Raw genomic sequence first — 18435 nt, forward strand, 5'->3', positions numbered from 1 at the left:
CGGCAATGTCCATCCTGAGCGCTTACATCTCGTCCTGCGTCGAGAACACCTTGCCAGAGTCTTGCTTACCCCACCACCGTGCGCGACAGAAGGAATGCTCCCGGGTTGCCGCCGTCCATCTCACCATGCTTCCCCTCTCGCTATTGCTCGCATGTCTTCCTGCCGCTCAAGCATTGTCGTGGGGGTACGCGCCCGTCATACGCAAGAGCAGTTCAATGCAGTCCAGAAAGGTCGATGGTGCGTCTGGAGCTTGAGCTTGAAGGCTTCCATGCCTGCGGGCTCACACGATGTCGGAAGATGGACCTAGTCCGGCGGAAGTCGCGGCGATCTTGGAGGCGTCAAGTGAGTATTCATTTCACGTTTGGGTCATGTCGACATCTCACCAATATCATCATATTGAAGGTTCGGTGGATGCGTATGCTAAGAAACCCGACTGCTTTCGTCGAGCCGTTGACTTGGTGCAGGGACGATGCACTGAACTGGAGACCAACGAGGCAGAGAGAGTGAAAGGTTAGTAATTATTATCCAAAGTTTCAGTCGCAAGTCGGGCTCCATTGAGCCGCTTATATGCGTGTCAGAGGAGGTCCTGATGCTGTCCAAGGATGCACATGAAAGAACCTCAACTGACTGTGCGCATATACTCAGCCGCCCTCTCAATGACGTTGTGCGAGATTGCCACGGCCGAGGACCACTCACCGCCGTTGGAATGTGTACACTTCCAGTCCGAAATTGCGAACAACGGTGATATCTCTCCCGGCAAATGCGTCTCGTAAGTAAATTTGTTGGTTGTACGACTTGAGGTGAAGCTGAGATTGGTTGCAGTGCGCTCTCTCGTAGTGCACAGTACTGGTCAAGTTATTCGGGCTATCTCCGAGAAGTCGGTGAGTGGGAAGATTCCTCATTGTATCTGCGTTCCGCCGAAGTCACGTTTCAAAAGCGCAGCTATGCTTCGCGTTCCACCGGTGGAATGACATAGGTACGTGTCTTGTCATCCGTGGCTAGGAACAGTCCACCGTTGACTGCAGTAGACACTGCCAGAGAAGTACATAGAAATGCCACGGTTGAGACCATTGCCGTGCTGCGATATATGTCCGATCGGGAGAAGCGCATGCAAGCATCTTGGAACGAGTCGAGTGCGGTCTTGAACGTGAGTTTCGAGTGTTCCGTATGATTCGTTTCAGCGACTAACACGAGCGCAGGGTATGCGTGCTATTTTAGACAGATTGCATTCCTCTACCGCGGCCATCGATGTTGCTTCTTCGGTAGTAACGGACAAGTTGAGCTTGGCTCTCAAAGAGGCATGGCTTGGAGACCTCGGGGATCTGGCATACCTACTGACACCGTCATTCCTAGATGACTGGCGCATACAAAGTGGTCATGCTCGAGTTCTACGAGCGGGAAGGAATCAGGCAGGCTGAGAAGATATCTGAGGTTGGTTCCCGCCCGAACTGCTTCGCCATGCATCCTCTCAATCACCGACTAGATGGATGCAGCCGTCTCTCAGGCGCTTGGTCAGGTACGGTCCCAATGCTTGCTACGTATATCCAGCTGAGTGAGTTCTCCCAGCTTGCCACGGCCACTGCCAATGTGGCACCTGCTATGGAGCGACTCCTCTCCGAGCAATTCGATGCTGCTCTCTCGTCGCTGATATGGCGACTTGAGGGTATCGGGGCCCTAGCGGTGCGTTGTAGAGCAGTCTTGCAGATGTGACAACGCGAGAACAGCTTCACAGGATCAAGCAGGCAGTCGTTTCATGCTTCTTGAACAGACGTTCGGAGACCTGCAGCATGTGGGTACTCGCCTTCGGTGATGTGTTATTTATCGACGATGTTGGTGCCCTTAGGTCGCAACAACACTCTTCTCCGATATGCGACAGGCGGGCGCTGATATGGAAGAGCATCTGCGGACCTCACAGACTGTCCAGGAAAAGCAACTCGAAATTGCAAGAGCTGCCGACGACGTCTCCTCGGTGCTGTCGCAAGTGGTCGTGAAGGCTCACGTCGGCATGCAGGAACTGAACGAGACTATCTCTGAAGTGAAGGACTCCCTCAGGAGCGTCCATCATCATGACTGGGCTGCCACGCTGTGGGTCTGGTTCCAGGACGCCACACTGCAATTTCTGCGAAGTGACTCGCTCATCTATCATTGCTAAATTTGAAACTCACACTCGCTACAGTTCATCCCGGTCAGCCGCTCTTTCAAGCCCTGGACGGTTTCCTCAGGGTGCTTCGCGTCCTTGTCGCACTGGCTTCTTCGTCGCTGATGGTCAGTGTCTCAGCACTCGTCGGCTTGCCGGTGTCTGACGAGTTCTTGCGATAGAGTGCGGTCGTACTCCTGACCTCCGTCAGAAATCTGTTCCCGAAGGATCGCCGGCAGGCCGAGCCGCAGACGAGCAACTCTATTCTTCCCGCCGCGTCCGGAACAGCACGTGCAAGGACAAAGATATCAGGCTCTACGACGGAGGCTTACTCGTCTGACTTGGTTTCGCCGGCTCTCGCTTCTGCATGGCTGCCCTCTGACTCGAACTCGGAACAGCTTCCTGACTCAACGAACTCTCGGCGCCGGCCGCGAATTTCTCGTATTCCTGATAGGCTCTGCAGGTCTCTCCGCTAGCTTTCGGGTATCTGTTATGTCGTGCGCTGTCACTGTCTTGTAACTGTAGTGTCCACGAAACCATTGATCGCTTTGCTTGACGTTTAGTAGCTGTTTGGCCATGAGGTGCGCGACACCTCGTGTGGTGTTCGCTAATCGAGATCAGATACTCTCGGGCATTTCCAGAGTCGGGGAGCAAATTAGAGTTACCCCGGACTATTAAGGAGACCACAAAGGCCATAACAGGCTTTGGGGCGTCTAATGGAAGGAGCTAACAATTGTAGACTTACTCGATTAGTTTTGCTTTCTATATCCCTAAGCATTCCCATATGTGTCCTTTCGGCTGTATTCATTATTGGCTTCGCTGCGCCTCGCGTCCGGCATCCCCAAACCTTACGCCTCCTTACGCCAAGCCGCCACCTCTCCGCAAAGACGACGTGTCCGGCGGCGGACTACGAGCGGTCAGACATGTCGCGCGGGGATCCTACGCTCATCCACGCCACAAGGATAGCAGAGCCACCGAGGCGGTCGTCGCTGGACCCGAGTACAACAAAGAATGTGCGGCGTGCTGCGGTAGCGGGCCCCAAAAACAATCACACGCATACGACCATGGGCAGCATGGACTACAACATCCTCCAGAACAGGGCCAATGCGTACCCTACTGTAAGTGGCGTACTCTACTCTTTGGCTCCTCACCATCTCACCACCAACCGCCATTCCTGCTAGCCATCCCATATTCCTCGTCCTGACTTCGCACTTGGGTATATGGCCGACCTACCGCAGCAAGCGTCTAGGAATACAGAGCTGCCGCGGCGCCCCGGACACGCACCACATGGGTCTGCACCGGAGACAATACTCGGGGTTCGTCTCTAGCAAGATACATCTCACATCCACCTTGTTGACGCTTATGGACCTTCATCCGTTCCTGCAGATGCAGGACCAACACTTTCCTCTGTCAAATCCTCAGGGATACCGCAGCAGTCGTCCTGTTGCCGACGGCGTCCACGTAAGTCGCTGACCGTGGGATCGCGTCTACGCCACTGCTTACCGACTATTGTGCGTAGCCACGGACAGATATTGACAGGCCCCCACAACCACCATCTCCGACCTTGCTTCGTATCCTCAACGGAGAGTATACGGACCGTTTCGGTCAGACTCGTTCGGTTCCCAGCTCGCTGCTGGCCCCGCTAGCCCAGCAGCAACCGGAGCAGTCGCCGCAGCCGCCACTCAACATATCGCCACCAAGCGTGCTTGGTCCAGTACCGGTTAAAACGCCACACGAGCGCGTCATAGACAAGCCACCCGCTCGAAGGGTCGAGGAGGACACGCGGCCCGCCAGGGTATGTCCTCTGGCGTCAATTTATAGGTGGAAATGCTGAGACGTGGTGTGCTCAGAGAACGAACGTGATATGTCGAAATTTCCAAAAGGGGCTATGCCGCAACCAGGATTGTCCGAGAGCTCACGTCTTGGACTTGTCACCCGACATGATCGCCTTGCTACCACTGGGGAAGCAACGCACGCCCAATGTCCAGGTAAGCCACAGCGTCTAGGCTCGTATGTTGCATCATTCCAATGTCCGACTTAGGTGCCTGCGGTCGTCTCCGAGTCGGTGCGCAAGAGCAACGTCGAGCTCTGCAAGCTCAACCTCGTCGGCAAATGCCCACATGGCACTTCATGCAAGTATTCCCACGATCTGGGGACTGGAGATCCAAACCCAAGTCCCGAGCCTACCCCGGTAGCAGGATCTTCTCGTTTGCCAGACCCTCACCTTGACACTTCGGTCCCTTCGAGGGTGATCCATGCGCTTCCTCAGAAGGTATATCCAAACCGTTTTGACGCGAACTTCATGCTGACATAACCACATCCTTGGCAGCCGTCGACAGACACAGAACCCGGAGGAGCAGCACCGTCTACCTCAACACACAGGGTATTTACGACTATAATTATGGCGCATATATCGACTCACCACGGCACTAGAATCCGAACTATATCGTCTATCCTGATGACGTCTGCCGCAACCACATTCAAGGACGCTGCCAGCATCCTCGGTGCAAGTACAAGCATTGGAGTCGTGAAGAAGTGCAGGCGTTCCGTGCGGCGAACAGAGCGGCACAAGAGGCGTCACCAATGTTGGACGCGGATACGAGTACCGCCCAGGTATCGCTCTCCGCCGCATCGCCGCTGCCGCCGGCAGAAGATGCGCGGGCCAGTCGAGCACATCCAGTCGCAGCCGTACTACACGACACTCCAGCACCGGATAGCAGTAGCGCAGGAGACGATGAGCCTGGACCGAACGACCACAAGTACGTCTTTCCACTTGACTCGGCATGTCTGCTATCGCTCACTTCTCGACAGACCACCGAGCACAGTTAGGAAGTGTAAGCAGAAGGTGCATAGCGTACATTCAGATTATCATTCGGCCTAGGCTCTGACCTCATTGCAGAAGCGGCGCAATGGCGGCAGATCGTCGGATAGAGACGGTGAAGCACCGTCTCCTGGAGATGAGGGAACCGAAGTGGGCAAGGGAGAAAGGGAACGGGAGGAGAAGAATAAGACTAGCGGTAAGGGGAAAAGTGTTGCCGAGTCCGTCAAGTCAAAGGTGGACAACTTGGGCACACCTGAGAAAGCTGACAAGGGGAAGAGCAAAGCCAAGAAGAAGGGGGCGGAAGGAAAGGAGAAGGATGTCGGAGCGGAACCAAGTAGCGGGAAGGTCAAAGGGAACGCCGAGAAAGTCCCATCACCGAGAAGAGCGAATACCGAGGAAGCCCCACCGAAAGGGACGGTGACCCCCACAGAGCAACGCGGGAAGGTCACGGACCGGAAGGGGAAGGGCGTAGCACGCCCCGCGCTCCAAGATATAGACAAGCAGTGCACTTCTGGACCTGCTCCTGGGAAGGGCCCACCACCTCCAAACGACAAGCGCAACTCCGCGAAGAAGACAGGTGTTGCGCAGACAACCGCACCTGGTCCTTCCCGTGGCCAAGTAGCTGCTGATGATACGGAGACTGAGAGCGTCAGCAGCTATGCTTCTTTCTACTCAGCTGTGAGTTTTAGGTCAATATCATGTGTTTCGCACTGACGAATTCTGTCCAGCGCGATTCGGCCGTGGTTACCGCACAAACATCGCTCTCGTCTGTCGACGGTCCTTCCAGCTCGAAGATGGCGCCCAAGGGAATATGCTGGGACTACTTGAAAGGTCATTGCTACAGAACACTTTGCAAATTCTCCCACGACGTCGATAGGACATTGTATAAGTCTTCGAAGGCGCCTCAGGTGGGTACCAAATGGCTTGATTTTAGGGTGTCGGTCTTACGAACCTTCTTTCTTAGCCAAGCACTACTCAGACCTCTACACAACCCAAAACACAGCCGAGGAGTAACGACACTTCCCACCGCTCACTGGACAGAACGTCGCAGACGAGAATGGACGCCTCAGCAAGAACCGGCGACCCATTAGTACCTCCAGGGCTCGGGCTGGAAAGCGTGAGTTTGGCCCCGCCAACGTATGCACGCATCATTTAAATTGACGATCACATTTAGGTTGTGGCAAATGGTGGAGACGGCACGCTTCCTCGACAGAGCGAGACGGTCACAATCACCGTTCACGATTCCACCAAGGTCACGTTCAGCTCGGGCTTTGGCGTAGTGCAAGTCATCACGAGCTTTGAATCCCGTCAGATCATTCTCCAGAATGTTCCGCCCACTGTGACTCGTCGGGACATCACCACCACTTTGCAGACGACGTTCGGGGAGATCGTCGCAGTCCTTCCAGGGGACTCACAGGATGGACCGCTCTCGTGGCGGATCACGTTCGCCCAGGCTGATGCAGCCGCTGAAGCTTCCGCTGCTCTGAACGGCAGTTGTCTCTTCGACGTCCGGGTGACAGCGCGTATGGCGGAGAAAAAGTCTGTGGGGATCGGCGGCGGGACTCTGTTCGATGGTGACGTGCTCTTCGAGCTCCCCACCCCGCGTCTGAAAGCGTACATCGGCTACGAAACCAAGGAGCAAGCTGACCGGGCGATCGCTCTTTCCAACCGGAAGGAGATCAAGGGCATGTGGGTCACTGCCGGCATGTATCAAGGAATCCCGATGGTGGGAGCCTTCAACGTCCGTATTGAAGGTCTGCATCCAGACTCTACAGTCAAGGATCTCGGTCAGTTTGGCAAGTTCCAGACGCACATGTTCGAGCGCCCCAAGTACACGTCAATGCCCGCGGCTATCTCAGCGTTGCACAACATCCTCTTGCGCAAGGACGAGCGGGTGACTATCAACGTCCTGCCACCTCCTTATCGCAAGATGTTCCGTATATGGGCTCACTTCTCTGACAAAGCGATAGCAAAGGCCACCTGCGAGGATCTTCACAAATTCTGCCCTTCCTTCACTGGCAAGCTCAGAATCTACGCGCATCACATCACATCACTCAGATACAACCTCCCTCCCGCCATTTTCGACATCATCGCATACGACATAAACCTTCTGCGTGATTATAACCTGGACGACAAGGGTACCAGCATCTCCGTAATCGACAGAAGGCAGGGTGCTAGTAGTCCCACGGCTCCTGTCCTTGTCAAACTCGTCTCGCAGGATATGTCGGCTCTCAGCAGACTCAAGGCTGGCTTCGACCAACTTCTTCGAGGAGAGAAGGTCACCGAAAACGGACAGGTCGTCTGGAATGACTTCTTCAAGAGCCCTGCGGGGATGGAGTACCTTGCTGAGTTGGAGAAAATGTACCCGAAGGTGAGGATCAACCGGGACCCTCGCAGACGGACCTTGGCTCTTTTCGGCAGAGAGCCGCACCGATCTCGTGTTCGTGAGGAGATCATCGCTCGCACCAGGCTGCTCAAAGCTCAGCGCCAGCGGCGGTATCCTGTTGCCGGGGACCTCATCGGGGTGTTCATGAGCGAAGATCTGTTCAAGCTGCAGAGCGAGCTCGGGCACGACAACGTCTGGTTCGATCTCACCAACAAGGAGCTTGTCGTCCGAGGAGACGAGAACGCCCAGAAGGTCGCGGGACTGGCCGTCCGTCATGCTGTTCAACGTCGGCAGAGGCGCGTTGCTCCCGCCGACGCTGCCTGCACAGTCTGCTTCGACGATGTCTCGCACCCCATCACTCTCTCCTGCGGACATAGGTGGTGTCGTGACTGCCTCACCGGCTACATGCACGCGTCCGTTGACAACAAGACCTTCCCGCTGAAGTGTCTCGGAGACGACGCGAAGTGTCCGCAGTGCATTCCCCTCGCCCTCGCTCAGGAGCTCCTCACGCCCGACGAGTTCGACGCGATCGTGCGCGCCTCCTTCCTCGCACATGTCCAGTCTCGTCCGGACGAATTCCACTATTGCCCCACTCCTGACTGCCCGCAGGTCTACCACAAGACGAAGCGGAACACGATCCTCCAGTGTCCGTCGTGCCTCGTGCGCATCTGCCCGCACTGCGACACGGAATGGCACCAGAACGGCTCGTGCCAGGAGAGCGACCCGCAGGACGACCTCCTGTTCGAGCAGTGGAAGAGCCGGCACGACGTCAAGGACTGCCCGAGCTGCAAGGTGCCCATCGAACGCATGGCGGGCTGCAATCACATGACGTGCGTCAGCTGCAAGACGCACATCTGCTGGGCATGTCTCGCGACGTTCCCCACAAGCCAGGAGGTCTACGACCATATGCGCGGCATCCACGGCGGCATTGGGCTCTGAGACACTGCTCCGTCAACGTCTCTCTGTTCCCTGGACTTCGCTCTTCGTCCTTCCTCACCTCCCTGTCTGCTTCCTTCTCGCTCTGTGTACCCCCTGCTCCCAGTTCCCTCGTCATCGCGTACATTTCCCACCTTCCATGCTCACGTCGATATAGATGTAACGTTGTATTCGTCTCGCACAGCCTATTTAGACATGGATCGTCTCCTGTAGCCCTCTTATTCACCCTTACACTTATCCCCGACTTCTATCATTGTGTTGTGACTACTTGCGCATTCAGCGATTCTCGATTGTCTCCATCTCCTGCTGTATATCACTATCTTACAAGTTCTCATTCCCGCAGTAGCGCTGTACAAGTACTGTACTCCTACGCTGTATGAACAAATAGTACTTGGTACACCGGATGAGTCGAATCAGTGCAGAAGGATGCAAGATGAGCTCGAACCTGAAACCGAAACCTGAGCCTCATTGTAAATCCGAGAGACACTATAACGTCGGCAGAATAAGGACAGCGGGGCAAGAGAGAGACAACACATATATGATTCTTACATGGGATGTGCGAGAGAGCTCGTCAGTGCGCAACAAGAGAGGCTGAGAATTGTGACAGATTTGTGATACAATTGATGTTGGGGTGGGACGCATTGTATGTACGGTGTATCGTGTGGTGTATGTGTGTGCAGTCTTCCGGGGATGGACGATAATAGGTACATTGATAGATAGATAAGCCAGAACGCAAGAAGAGCACAGACGGAGGAATGAGAGATGGAAGCACTTGGAAATGAGGGCTAGTTTAGTAGAGAGACGAGGGCGGAGACAGACAAACGATAAGGAAGTTTGCGTCCGTTCAATCTGGGAGTAACCGAGGCCACGTATACGATTACGATCGCAGTGTTCAGCTTCAGACGTCGACTAGGTAAACGAACTAGATACAAGAAGAAATGGAAGCACTCATCTGTCAGCATACGGCACGGGACACCTCGCAAGACGCGGTACTCACACTCGAGTAAGGTCTCACAGGACTCTTCCCCTGCAGCGGCAACGAGTCCAGCAGCTCCGGAACGCTTGGGTCGTACTTGACGAAATGACGATGATGGTCCATAAAACCTTCCGTCGGCGCAGGATAGTTCTTGAGCTCCTCGGGGTTCGCAAGATGATGTGGCGCATACACGATGAACCGCTCACCCTTGTCCGTGACGTACAGATGGTCCCCGCGCCGATTCCAGAACCCGTGCCGCACCTGCTGTCGCCGCGACGTGCTTTGCTGCTGGTGATGCGCAGCCGCGGCAGCGGATGCGGAGGACGAGCCCCGGTTGCTGAGCGATTCGGTGTACGCAGAGTGTGCGGGCGGGCGCGGAAGAGGGTTGTGTCGCAGGGGCGAGGTTCCTCGCGAATGCGCCGGATTCGGATTCGGATTCGGTGAAGTGCGCGCGTACGACGAGGAACCAGGGTAGGCTGCGTTGGACGAATACTGCTGCGCTTGTGAGTACGGCGAGGACGCGTGGCGGGGCGATGTTGACGACGGGGAGTTGGCCATAGGTAATGTGTGACTCCGGGAGATCTGGCGGGCATGGTGAGATCCACTCTCTGGGGAAGGACGCGTGTAGTACGAGGATGGTGGTGTCCTGGAGGGCGGCGTACGATTCGCCGGCTGAGGCGTGGAGTTCACGTCCTGCTCACGCTCACGTTCACGGTCCCTGCGATCCCGCTCCCTCTCGCGATCTTCACGATCTCGCTCGCGATCCCGCTGATCCCAGCCACGACTGCCGTCCCGACTTTGGGAGGGCGCGCGATCGTACGAACGAGAGGTCTGCGAATAGGGTTTGCGCTCCTGCTCTTCCGGAATCGGGTAGACGTTCGCAGTCGGATACGTCTGACTGCGATTCACTTCCCTGCCGGGACTTGTCTTCGAAGGTGGCGGCGTGCCGCCCACTACGAGCGGGCTCAGTAAACCTTGCGGTTCCTCTGTGAAGGTGAGGAGACCAAGCGAAGACGAACCGGTGGGGGTAGTAGACGCAGACGTAGACGTGGAGCTCGGAGTTGAAGGTGATGAGCCAGACGCTTGCCGTCTCATGCTATTCGATCGCGAGGGCGTGGCGGAAGAGGGGCCGTAGATGTTGCCATGTGTGGGTACGGGCGTCCGTGAGGGTGTGCGCTCGACATCATCGTAACTCATACGCCTCGGGGGTGGCGAAGAGTAGTGATCAGGCGTGCGAACAATGTTCGGAGAGAACGTGAGGTGCATTTCCCGCTGTGAACTGAAGGCCTCGCGGTCGCGATCTGTCTCGCGATCACGCGACGATGCAATAGGGAAGGTGGCACTACGAGGCGCAGTGACTGCCGCCGCAGCGGCTGAGGCGGAGGAAGAGGCTGAAGACGTGGTATGGCTCCGGTAGTGCGAGGAGTAGGACTGAGGCGCTTGAGATGGCCGTGACGGCTCCCCAGGTGGACGAGGCGACACATCACGGCTGCGCTGGCGCACATGATTCTGCGAGGAGTCTGACGACTGCTGGTACTGCGACGGCTGCTGGTACTGCAATGGATGCTGGTTCTGCGATGCCATCTGTGACCGCTCCGGAGCGCGTTGCGACTCTTGTTGTTGCCGCTGTTGTTGCTGTTGCTGCTGAAATGCGGAATAGGACGACACCGTAGCCGGGGCGGATGCAGGTGCAGGGCGATCATTCGAGCGACTCTGATCGTATGGGTTGGGGTCGTAGGCAGCGCGGGAGTTACTGTTCGTGCGGACATGATCGCGCAATGACTGAGTTGGAGGTTGCGAGAATTCCGGAGGCGGTGGAGGAATGACAGGTGGGGGAGGGAGGACTTTGTCCGGCTGCGACTGCCGAGTTTGTCCTTGGCCTGCCTGTTGTTGCTGAGGCTGGCTAGCCGTGCCATTGTTCGTTGCCGGCGCACTACCCTCCTTTGCCAGATCCTTCGGCGCCCATACCCAGGGCGTATGAGGGACACCGTTGGACATGTCCTTCATGTGTCGCTCGTTGGCAGGTGTGTCATCCCTATCATGAAATGTCATGACTATTCCGGACAGTACAAAAAGCGCGATGAGGCGTACCTAATGTGCATGTTCTCTAGCCCTAACGGGTTATCCGACAGCTTCGTGGCCCAGTACGATGCATCTCCTGGATTCGGTATGCGCTTGAACGGATTAGCTTGAGCGACCGCCGGCCCCCAGCCTGGATGTGGCGCCCACATTGGCACTTGCGTCTGCGTCATGCCAGGCTGCGGACGGAACATGGGGTTAGGTTGCCATTGGCCATTCATCCATGTCTGCGGGTTAACGCCTGCGGGGACGGGAGGAGGTGCAGCGTTGAAGGGAGCGGATGCGTACCAAGTGTTCGCGTGCACCCATCCGTGGGTCATGGTCGGGATGTAGGTCGTACTCGAGAACGGACCAGGGACATTGGAACCGGGCTTCATGACATGGGCCATGCTGGGCGGAATGTGGGCGATATGATCGGTGGACGGTAGGATGGGATGGAGCGGCGATTAGGGCTTTCTATAGACAAGGGCATAGATATACAGATGGAGGCTACTAGAACGTCGGGACAGCGTTATTCACAACGCCGCGAGGCGGAACAGCGCGCTGTGAACGAGACCCACAATAATCGAGCCAGTACAACTGGCGAGCCGGCAAGGGGGCGGAGGGGGCAGCTTGCTCTGCAACCTGTGCAGGGGGCGCGGCAGCGATGAGTTGGCCAAGATGACGGCAGATGGGCGGGGATGTTACGACAGTGGGGCAAGGCAGATATATGCGGCGACAAACGGAGGCTGAATAAGGACGACGGATGCGCTGCAGAACCCGGCTTTGGCTCTCTGCGGCCGTTTCCTCCGTCAAAGACCAATCAGGCCCGGCAAGGCTGCTGCTACTCACCTGAACCAGACTGATCGGGGTCAAACTCTCCGCCGCAAATCCAGCGAGTGCAGATATCTCGACAATCGGGGGTTGTAGGCGGTGGGAAACGCGTCACGGCGGCGAGGGGGGCGCAAACAAGGCTGCTTTCGTCGCTCGGCCACAATAGATCGGAGCCGGAAGGAGGACTGGCCGGCGTCGGCGTCGTGTCAAGTGGCGAGGACGATGCAAGAAACGGCGAGCAGCCCTATTCGGGGTCGCGGAGGACAGTGTAGACGCAGAGATGTGTCGCGGAGAAGCGCGGAGAGCACTGGCGGTACGGGAAAGAGATGTGCAAGACGTCCATGTCGGCCAGCCTGTCCGGGGTTGTTTGGCCTTATTTGTCGCAGGTGGCAGCAGGCCTTGTGTGGCACGCCACGCATCGTTTCCAGCCTTGGGTTCTCCTTGTCCACTTTCACCGGGCATAGTTTCCTACGACTTGTCCCCTGATTTCGAACATGAACATTGAACCATGAGTGCGTGTCCGCAGCCGTCGCGTCGCGAACATGCCTCCACATGTCGTCGGTAAGATGGTTATCTTGATCTGGCAGGTCGCACAGCATGCAGGTGCAGGGGAATTACGCTGATCTAACCATGCCAGAATGTGCACTGCGGTCCTTGGGCGACTCCAACTAAACATGTCGGCGATTATGCTGAGCGGACTGACATGCGTGGCATCCTCGCTGCGCCTCCACCAATGATACAGCCACTTATTGAACTCAGCGGCGGAGGATGTGGCAACGGCCTCGGTTCCGTCATACTGCAGTGATCCTTACGTACCCACCTCGTACCCAGCACTAGGTGGATGATGGTTTGGTAGCAGCTGCGAACTAGACCGAGGCCCTAGTCCAGGCCAGGGCGTAAATTCATCGCGTGAAGGGCGCCGTGTTGCTTATCTCTGCGCACTCTCGCGCCAACGACCTCACCATGAAACTCTCGGCGCGAGCAGGCTACATGAAAAAAATCACGGCCGAATATTGCTGGGAGCTCCTTCCGCCCAATTCCACCCTTGTTGACTTCGGGCCAGAAAGGGGATATATATGTGCTGAGACATGTGCCAGAGTATTCCATGGCCGTCCTGCAGGTCCTCGAGGACCCAGGGAGAGTGAGAAAGGCGAAGAAATACTGGGCACAAGAACTACTGGAGGCAATTTCGGATCGTCGCGTCGAGTTCGAGATGCACGAGTTCTTCAAACGCCACCCCATACCCAACACCAATCGCTCGTCGTACGACCAGGCGGGTCCCACCCCGGACGAAGCTTGCGATATGGTCCAACTTCTGGTCCTCGCCAAACAGCCACGCCGCGGCGCGTTCGTTCTGGAAATGCGCATTCATACGCACCGTCTCGAGGACACTGTCGATGTCTTCTTCGGCCTTTATTCTCAACGATTTCACCTCAGTCATGGTTTATTTCGGACGGATTGAAGTCGTGAGGAGATAATAACGTCCGCCCATGACCAGTTCTGTCTTCTGGAAGAACGCCATCGATGTCATGTCCGGAATACGACGGTCGTCGGCCGCTATGCACCGCTGTGTCAAGTGAGTCAACAATGGCAGCTCGACCGCACAATAGTGGCGTTGGCACGTACCGCGGAGATGTCCTCGTCTTAATCCTCCTTCTGCATCTTCTTGCTCTCCTTTACTTCGACCTTACCTGGAGGAAGGGGTACACTGAATAAGGATGCAGTAACAACAAGTGATCTCCGAGAATTATGAACACCGTGCGTACAGAACTCTGAAAGCTGCGAGCTGACGGGGTAGTGAGATGGACTGACATAGGGAAGGTTCTTGAGCGGAGGAATTTCGAGGAAAGGAAGCGTGGTGGAGGAGCTGGTCATCGTCGTCGGAGTCCATGATGGGGCTGTCACGGAAATGGCCCGCGAGGGCGAGATTACGCATCGCACCGGCTCCCTGCACGGGGACTGGACCATCACTCTCGGGCCGTAACTCACCAACGTACCGTCGTCCTCGGAGTCGTCGTCTGCCGCCATCCCGCCCCCGGACGTCTCACCCTCGGCCAAGATCGTACAAAAGGGCCCGTTTGTGGAGTGCTTCGGTCGCTGCTAGCTTTGGGCCTTCCAAGGTCTCGAATATTGTCCTCGTTGCGTGCCAAGGCACTGAACTTCAACCTCAAGAAGAACCAGCCGCTTCCTCGGGTAACTTGTTGGTGGTGGCGGTGCTCTTGCTGCTGAGTCTCGCCACCGTAACCCGTCCCGGGCCCTCACGTAGACAATACGCGTTTCACTTCCCCCACCAACCACCCAACATGTCGTCCAGCCTCCCCGCCGAAATGCAAGCTCTTTCCGTAAGGCCCCATTCTCTACCTTCATGGATGCTTACTGAAGTAACTGTACTTGCCGACAGCTCGACGATGCTTGTCACAAGCCTTCGGACTCGGAGACGCCTCCTGCGCAGGTCGATTGCTTCCCGTTGCCTCCGCTCGACGAGTACCGGAAACCCAGGACTACGGGCATCTATTACTACGGAGTCTACATCCGCAAGGGCGCTCTTGAGGCCTACGCAAGACGCGTTAATTCTGAAGCCGAGAAGCACCCCTCCTCCGTCCAGCTATTCTACGCGCTCGAGTACCTGCGCTGGATCTTGAAGGACAAATCCGTGGACATACAGGTTGCTGTGCTGCGGAAGCGGCACAAGGAAGCCATGCCATTCATTACGGAACGCAGGACGGCGAGGATATTGTGTTTGTTCCCTTTTGAGGAGGAGGCGCTCGAGAACAGGATGTCGGCGGAGAACGTGGCGAAAGTGGCTGATGCGCTGGGCTGCAAGCCGGAGTGGTTTGAAATCTTCTTCTTCTGCTAGAAGGTAGGTATGCAACAGGTCGTTGTTACCGTGCTACGTATTCCTTCCTCCTTGGACCTCCCGATAGCTTGCAACCATCTGAATCCTCCTCGGTCGCCCGCCTGTCAGCTTCATCGTCTGTGTTAATCCAAACATCCCGCCATTCATGCATTCGCATTGCCACCTTGCATCACCTCATTTGCATGACATACCCTCACATCCTGACTAGTGACTACACTGTCCCAGTCGGCTCTGCGTTGAATCGTCGCTCTCTGTGTATGTCTACCGCTGTCCTTGCATGATGCACCTTCATTCGCATGCGGACTCGTCAGATGTAGCACGCTTCTGAAGCTGGTCTATCGATGTGTACGCGCTACCCTTCCGTCCCGTTACAGCCGTGTTCAGAACGTTTAGACCAGTGAGTGGGCTGGAACTCCTACGGTACTAAAACGGATCGACTATTCCGTTGTCTGTATATGGTCAAGCGCTCAAGCTACGCAGACTACATCCTCCCGGTCATGTCTGCCGTTGCAATGCTTGCACGCCAACGCCTCGCCTCGCCTTCCCTTCTCTCTGCGTATCAGCTGCAATGCCGACAACATGCACTCGCGGCCAGACGGATAGCAGCTGCCACGCAGCAGGCGCGTCACTACGCGAAGCCAGTCAAGAAGGCCAAGGGCAAAGAGAAGGAGAAGGCCCAGGACGAAACCCCGCAAGCACACGCACACGGGAAGAAGGGGTCCAAAGGGGTCTCCACAGACTCGCTTGTGCCCGCGTCGCAGCGCATCGCGGCAAGCCCGGAATACAAGGGCGCAGAAAGCAAGATGCAAGGCGTGCTCGACTGGTTCCGGAAGGAGGTTGCTGCGCTTGAGACACGGGCTACGGGACGCGTCACACCCATGCTGCTCTCGCCGGTACGTGTGAAACTGCCAGACTCGCCTGACGGAAGGGGCGTGCGGTTGGAAGAGATTGCCACCGTTGGCGTGAAGGAGGGCACGACACTGATCGTTACGGTGTTCGAGGAACATGTGAGTAGATATGCTTGTTGGCGTAGTACTGTAATGGCATGTCTCAACGAGCCCCCCGGGGTGACTGCGCTGCGCTAGTAGACCTTGAAGTACGTCGAGCAAGCCATCTATGAGGCCAAGCTGCCTGGCATTACTCCCCAGAAGGTAGACAACCGGACTATCAAAATCCCCATACCGAAGTAAGCCCTCGCGCGTCCCCTCCCTCGCGAACTGGTGCTCATCCTCCACAGGCCTACAGTTGAGACGCGTAACGCGCTCTACACGACAGCAAGTCGCCAGGCAGAGGACGTGCGCGTGCAGATGCGCAAGCTGCACCAAGCACTCCTCAAGAAGGTAGACGTTGAAAAGAAATCCCCGGATATGGCTACTGTACGTGTAGCAAACTTTTCCCTCGGAGGCGTCCTGCTGACAGTGATCAATGACCTAGTACCAAGCCTTGAGTGACAAGTTCATGGGCGAGCTGGACAAGATTCTCGCGCATCTGAAGAAGGCCACAAGCTAATCGACACTCTGCGCTCTTTGCTCTCGCCACACTACTGCTGTCGACTCATCCACATCTATATTGCATGCGCGTACATCATACATCATACACCCAGCATGCTACTAGATACTGCTAGATAATCTCACCTCATCCAAAACAGTGTGATCAAACGAGACAGCCCACATTGTCCATCGACCTGGCCGGACGGATCTGCGCATCTGGCAAAATTAGTGACACGGACATCTTGGGCACTTGCTCATCGTTGGTACGTATGCTCTATGTTACAGCACTCTATGGTTGTCAATGTAGATACACAATACTTTTGCAGTGTAGTCAGCATCCAAATCGCAGTTCACTGTTCTCCCATAGTCCCGAACGACCCCTTAGCCACCGCTGCCCCTCGCTCACCCAAACCTCTGGCTAAGCCCATCGTAAATGAGGAAGATCAACGCACTGCTGGGAATCGCCCTCGCAACTGTAATCCCACATCCCGCATACAACCCCTTCAACCCGCCCTTCCGCCACATCTCCCCCGCCGTCCCAAAGAACGTCGCGCGCGCGCCACCTGCCCTCGGGCCCCGCAGCTCCGCCTCCGTCTGCATCGCGCTCTTGACCGTGTCCGCCGGGAAGAGCGCGACGTTGTACGCCACGCCCGCACACGCACCCGAGACCGCGCTCTCCCATGCGCGCAGCTCGCGCTTGTCCGAGAGCCCGCGCCGCGCGAGGAGCAGCCGGGCGACGCTCTCCTTGGCGGCGAACCAGGCCGCGCCGCCGCCGGTCTCGCGGATGAGCGTGCCCGTGTGTCCGAGCCAGAGGCCGCGGACGCCGTTTTCGCGCACGACGGAGGTGAGGACGGCTATGGGGCCGGGCAGCTTGCGTACTGTGGATGCTGGGGAAGGAGGAGGGGGCGCAACGGGTCCGCTGGGGTGCACAGAGAGTGCAGCCGCGGCCGCAGGGGAGGTCATGGTAGCGGGAGCTGCGTCAGAGAGGATCACAGTGGGGGTCATGAGCATTTGGACCTGCATCTTGCACTTCACGAGTTCGATGGGAGTCCTGTACGACTTGTGCGTCAGCGAAAGAGGCCTCAGAAGAAAGGAAAGGAAATGAGGACGTACAGAGCGAAACTTGTGATCGCTCCTGCCCCCGCACCGGCGCATGCGAGCTGTCCCAGAGACAGCTGCTGCGTGAGTGGCATCCCTTGGAACCATCGTATCGCGTTCTGAATCTCTGTATACGACCAGAACAGACACGCGTTCTCCGCCATTGCGCCTACAATGGGCGCAGGCAGGCCCTAACAAAGGAGCTGGCGAGTCAGACCCTCCTCTCTCCGTCATCGCCCAGCATCCGGGCGTAAGAGACGAAACACGCACCCTATACAGCCCTCGGATCCCCTCCTTGCGCCATGTCTGCGACAGACAGTCCAGCGGGCCGCTGAACCGCGCCTGCTTGTCGAGCACCTGCGACTGAAGCCGGACCTTCGTGAGGTCGAACGGGTGCTCGAACACCTTCGAGACGATGCCCGCAGCGCTCCCGAACGAGATGTCCTTCAGCGCGCGGACGGTGATCGAGTCCGTCGTCTGCAGCTCCTCCGGGCTCACTTCCATCGCGCGTCCGTCCTAGTCCTGGGTCCGGTCGTCGTGTGTAGGCGCACTGTATGGTGCTAGTCCGAGTCACGTCCGAGCTCGAACGGTCTTGGCCCTATGGGTATGCCGCGGTCGTACAGTGTGTGACCTCGGAAGTACTCCCAAGTCGGAAGATGGAGAGAATGGTACAGCACAGAGTCTGGTTGTGTCGCTGGGTATGCTAGGCGTTCCGGCGCATAATGAGAAGAGCGAGTGACCGCCTCGTTGGTGACTGGTCGGGTACTTACAGAGTAAGATTTCCAAGCATGGCGTGCCTGCTGGACCGGGACTTTCGGACCAGAAGGCGTGTGGGTGACGGG

The 18435-nt window shown here is 56.9% G+C and overlaps 8 protein-coding genes across 8 annotated transcripts; 6 read left to right on the top strand and 2 right to left on the bottom strand.

Annotated features, from left to right (window-relative positions):
- Positions 1 to 96: 96 nt before the first annotated feature.
- Positions 97 to 2613, top strand: L226DRAFT_609524 (uncharacterized protein; the record flags this gene model as incomplete). Its single annotated transcript, XM_067686068.1, has 15 exons — positions 97 to 237; positions 298 to 342; positions 403 to 510; positions 646 to 769; positions 823 to 881; positions 938 to 976; positions 1029 to 1147; positions 1200 to 1298; positions 1354 to 1431; positions 1484 to 1516; positions 1567 to 1680; positions 1733 to 1789; positions 1844 to 2126; positions 2177 to 2265; positions 2320 to 2613. The coding sequence occupies exons 1-15, from the start codon at positions 126 to 128 to the stop codon at positions 2611 to 2613; spliced, it is 1653 nt and encodes a 550-aa protein (XP_067539498.1). The 5' UTR covers positions 97 to 125.
- Positions 2614 to 2978: 365 nt separating this feature from the next.
- L226DRAFT_236319 (uncharacterized protein) lies at positions 2979 to 5360 on the top strand. Its single transcript, XM_067673136.1, has 9 exons — positions 2979 to 3255; positions 3319 to 3453; positions 3524 to 3598; positions 3657 to 3932; positions 3988 to 4125; positions 4179 to 4409; positions 4467 to 4520; positions 4571 to 4896; positions 4949 to 5360. Exons 1-9 carry the CDS (start codon positions 3061 to 3063, stop codon positions 5016 to 5018), a joined length of 1500 nt encoding a protein of 499 aa, XP_067539499.1. The 5' UTR covers positions 2979 to 3060; the 3' UTR covers positions 5019 to 5360.
- A 655-nt stretch (positions 5361 to 6015) lies between these two features.
- L226DRAFT_455316 (uncharacterized protein) lies at positions 6016 to 8283 on the top strand (the record flags this gene model as incomplete). Its single annotated transcript, XM_067675228.1, has 2 exons — positions 6016 to 6075; positions 6133 to 8283. The coding sequence occupies 2 exons, from the start codon at positions 6016 to 6018 to the stop codon at positions 8281 to 8283; spliced, it is 2211 nt and encodes a 736-aa protein (XP_067539500.1).
- Positions 8284 to 9178: 895 nt separating this feature from the next.
- On the bottom strand, positions 9179 to 12149 carry L226DRAFT_594088 (uncharacterized protein; the record flags this gene model as incomplete). Its single annotated transcript, XM_067685625.1, has 3 exons — positions 11348 to 12149; positions 9278 to 11291; positions 9179 to 9202 (listed from the first exon to the last, which is right to left on the bottom strand). The coding sequence occupies exons 1-3, from the start codon at positions 11722 to 11724 to the stop codon at positions 9179 to 9181; spliced, it is 2415 nt and encodes an 804-aa protein (XP_067539501.1). The 5' UTR covers positions 11725 to 12149.
- Positions 12150 to 13253: 1104 nt separating this feature from the next.
- Positions 13254 to 13610, top strand: L226DRAFT_567131 (uncharacterized protein; the record flags this gene model as incomplete). The annotated part of the gene is made up of 1 exon (XM_067683976.1): positions 13254 to 13610. One exon carries the CDS (start codon positions 13254 to 13256, stop codon positions 13608 to 13610), a length of 357 nt encoding a protein of 118 aa, XP_067539502.1.
- An 841-nt stretch (positions 13611 to 14451) lies between these two features.
- On the top strand, positions 14452 to 15005 carry L226DRAFT_609528 (uncharacterized protein; the record flags this gene model as incomplete). The annotated part of the gene is made up of 2 exons (XM_067686069.1): positions 14452 to 14490; positions 14550 to 15005. 2 exons carry the CDS (start codon positions 14452 to 14454, stop codon positions 15003 to 15005), a joined length of 495 nt encoding a protein of 164 aa, XP_067539503.1.
- A 480-nt stretch (positions 15006 to 15485) lies between these two features.
- L226DRAFT_501350 (ribosome recycling factor) lies at positions 15486 to 16703 on the top strand. The gene is made up of 4 exons (XM_067677829.1): positions 15486 to 16012; positions 16094 to 16191; positions 16243 to 16381; positions 16440 to 16703. The coding sequence occupies exons 1-4, from the start codon at positions 15503 to 15505 to the stop codon at positions 16512 to 16514; spliced, it is 822 nt and encodes a 273-aa protein (XP_067539504.1). The 5' UTR covers positions 15486 to 15502; the 3' UTR covers positions 16515 to 16703.
- L226DRAFT_479633 (mitochondrial carrier) lies at positions 16564 to 18354 on the bottom strand. The gene is made up of 3 exons (XM_067676851.1): positions 17864 to 18354; positions 17609 to 17784; positions 16564 to 17546 (listed from the first exon to the last, which is right to left on the bottom strand). Exons 1-3 carry the CDS (start codon positions 18095 to 18097, stop codon positions 16898 to 16900), a joined length of 1059 nt encoding a protein of 352 aa, XP_067539505.1. The 5' UTR covers positions 18098 to 18354; the 3' UTR covers positions 16564 to 16897.
- Between the last annotated feature and the right edge of the window lie 81 nt (positions 18355 to 18435).

The sequence above is a fragment of the Lentinus tigrinus genome (assembly GCF_003813185.1).
Source record: "Lentinus tigrinus ALCF2SS1-7 unplaced genomic scaffold L226scaffold_4, whole genome shotgun sequence".
NCBI lineage: Eukaryota > Fungi > Basidiomycota > Agaricomycetes > Polyporales > Polyporaceae > Lentinus > Lentinus tigrinus.

Coding starts and splice junctions, on each gene's coding strand:
- L226DRAFT_236319 (XM_067673136.1), top strand. CDS start 3,061: ATGTCGCGCGGGGATCCTACGCTCATCCACGCCACAAGGATAGCAGAG. Junction 3,454..3,523: donor CACCGGAGACAATACTCGGG/GTTCGTCTCTAG, acceptor CCGTTCCTGCAG/ATGCAGGACCAACACTTTCC. Junction 4,410..4,466: donor TCCATGCGCTTCCTCAGAAG/GTATATCCAAAC, acceptor CATCCTTGGCAG/CCGTCGACAGACACAGAACC.
- L226DRAFT_501350 (XM_067677829.1), top strand. CDS start 15,503: ATGTCTGCCGTTGCAATGCTTGCACGCCAACGCCTCGCCTCGCCTTCC. Junction 16,013..16,093: donor TTACGGTGTTCGAGGAACAT/GTGAGTAGATAT, acceptor CTGCGCTAGTAG/ACCTTGAAGTACGTCGAGCA. Junction 16,382..16,439: donor AATCCCCGGATATGGCTACT/GTACGTGTAGCA, acceptor TCAATGACCTAG/TACCAAGCCTTGAGTGACAA.
- L226DRAFT_479633 (XM_067676851.1), bottom strand. CDS start 18,097: ATGGAAGTGAGCCCGGAGGAGCTGCAGACGACGGACTCGATCACCGTC. Junction 17,785..17,863: donor GGATCCGAGGGCTGTATAGG/GTGCGTGTTTCG, acceptor CTCCTTTGTTAG/GGCCTGCCTGCGCCCATTGT. Junction 17,547..17,608: donor GCGATCACAAGTTTCGCTCT/GTACGTCCTCAT, acceptor CAAGTCGTACAG/GACTCCCATCGAACTCGTGA.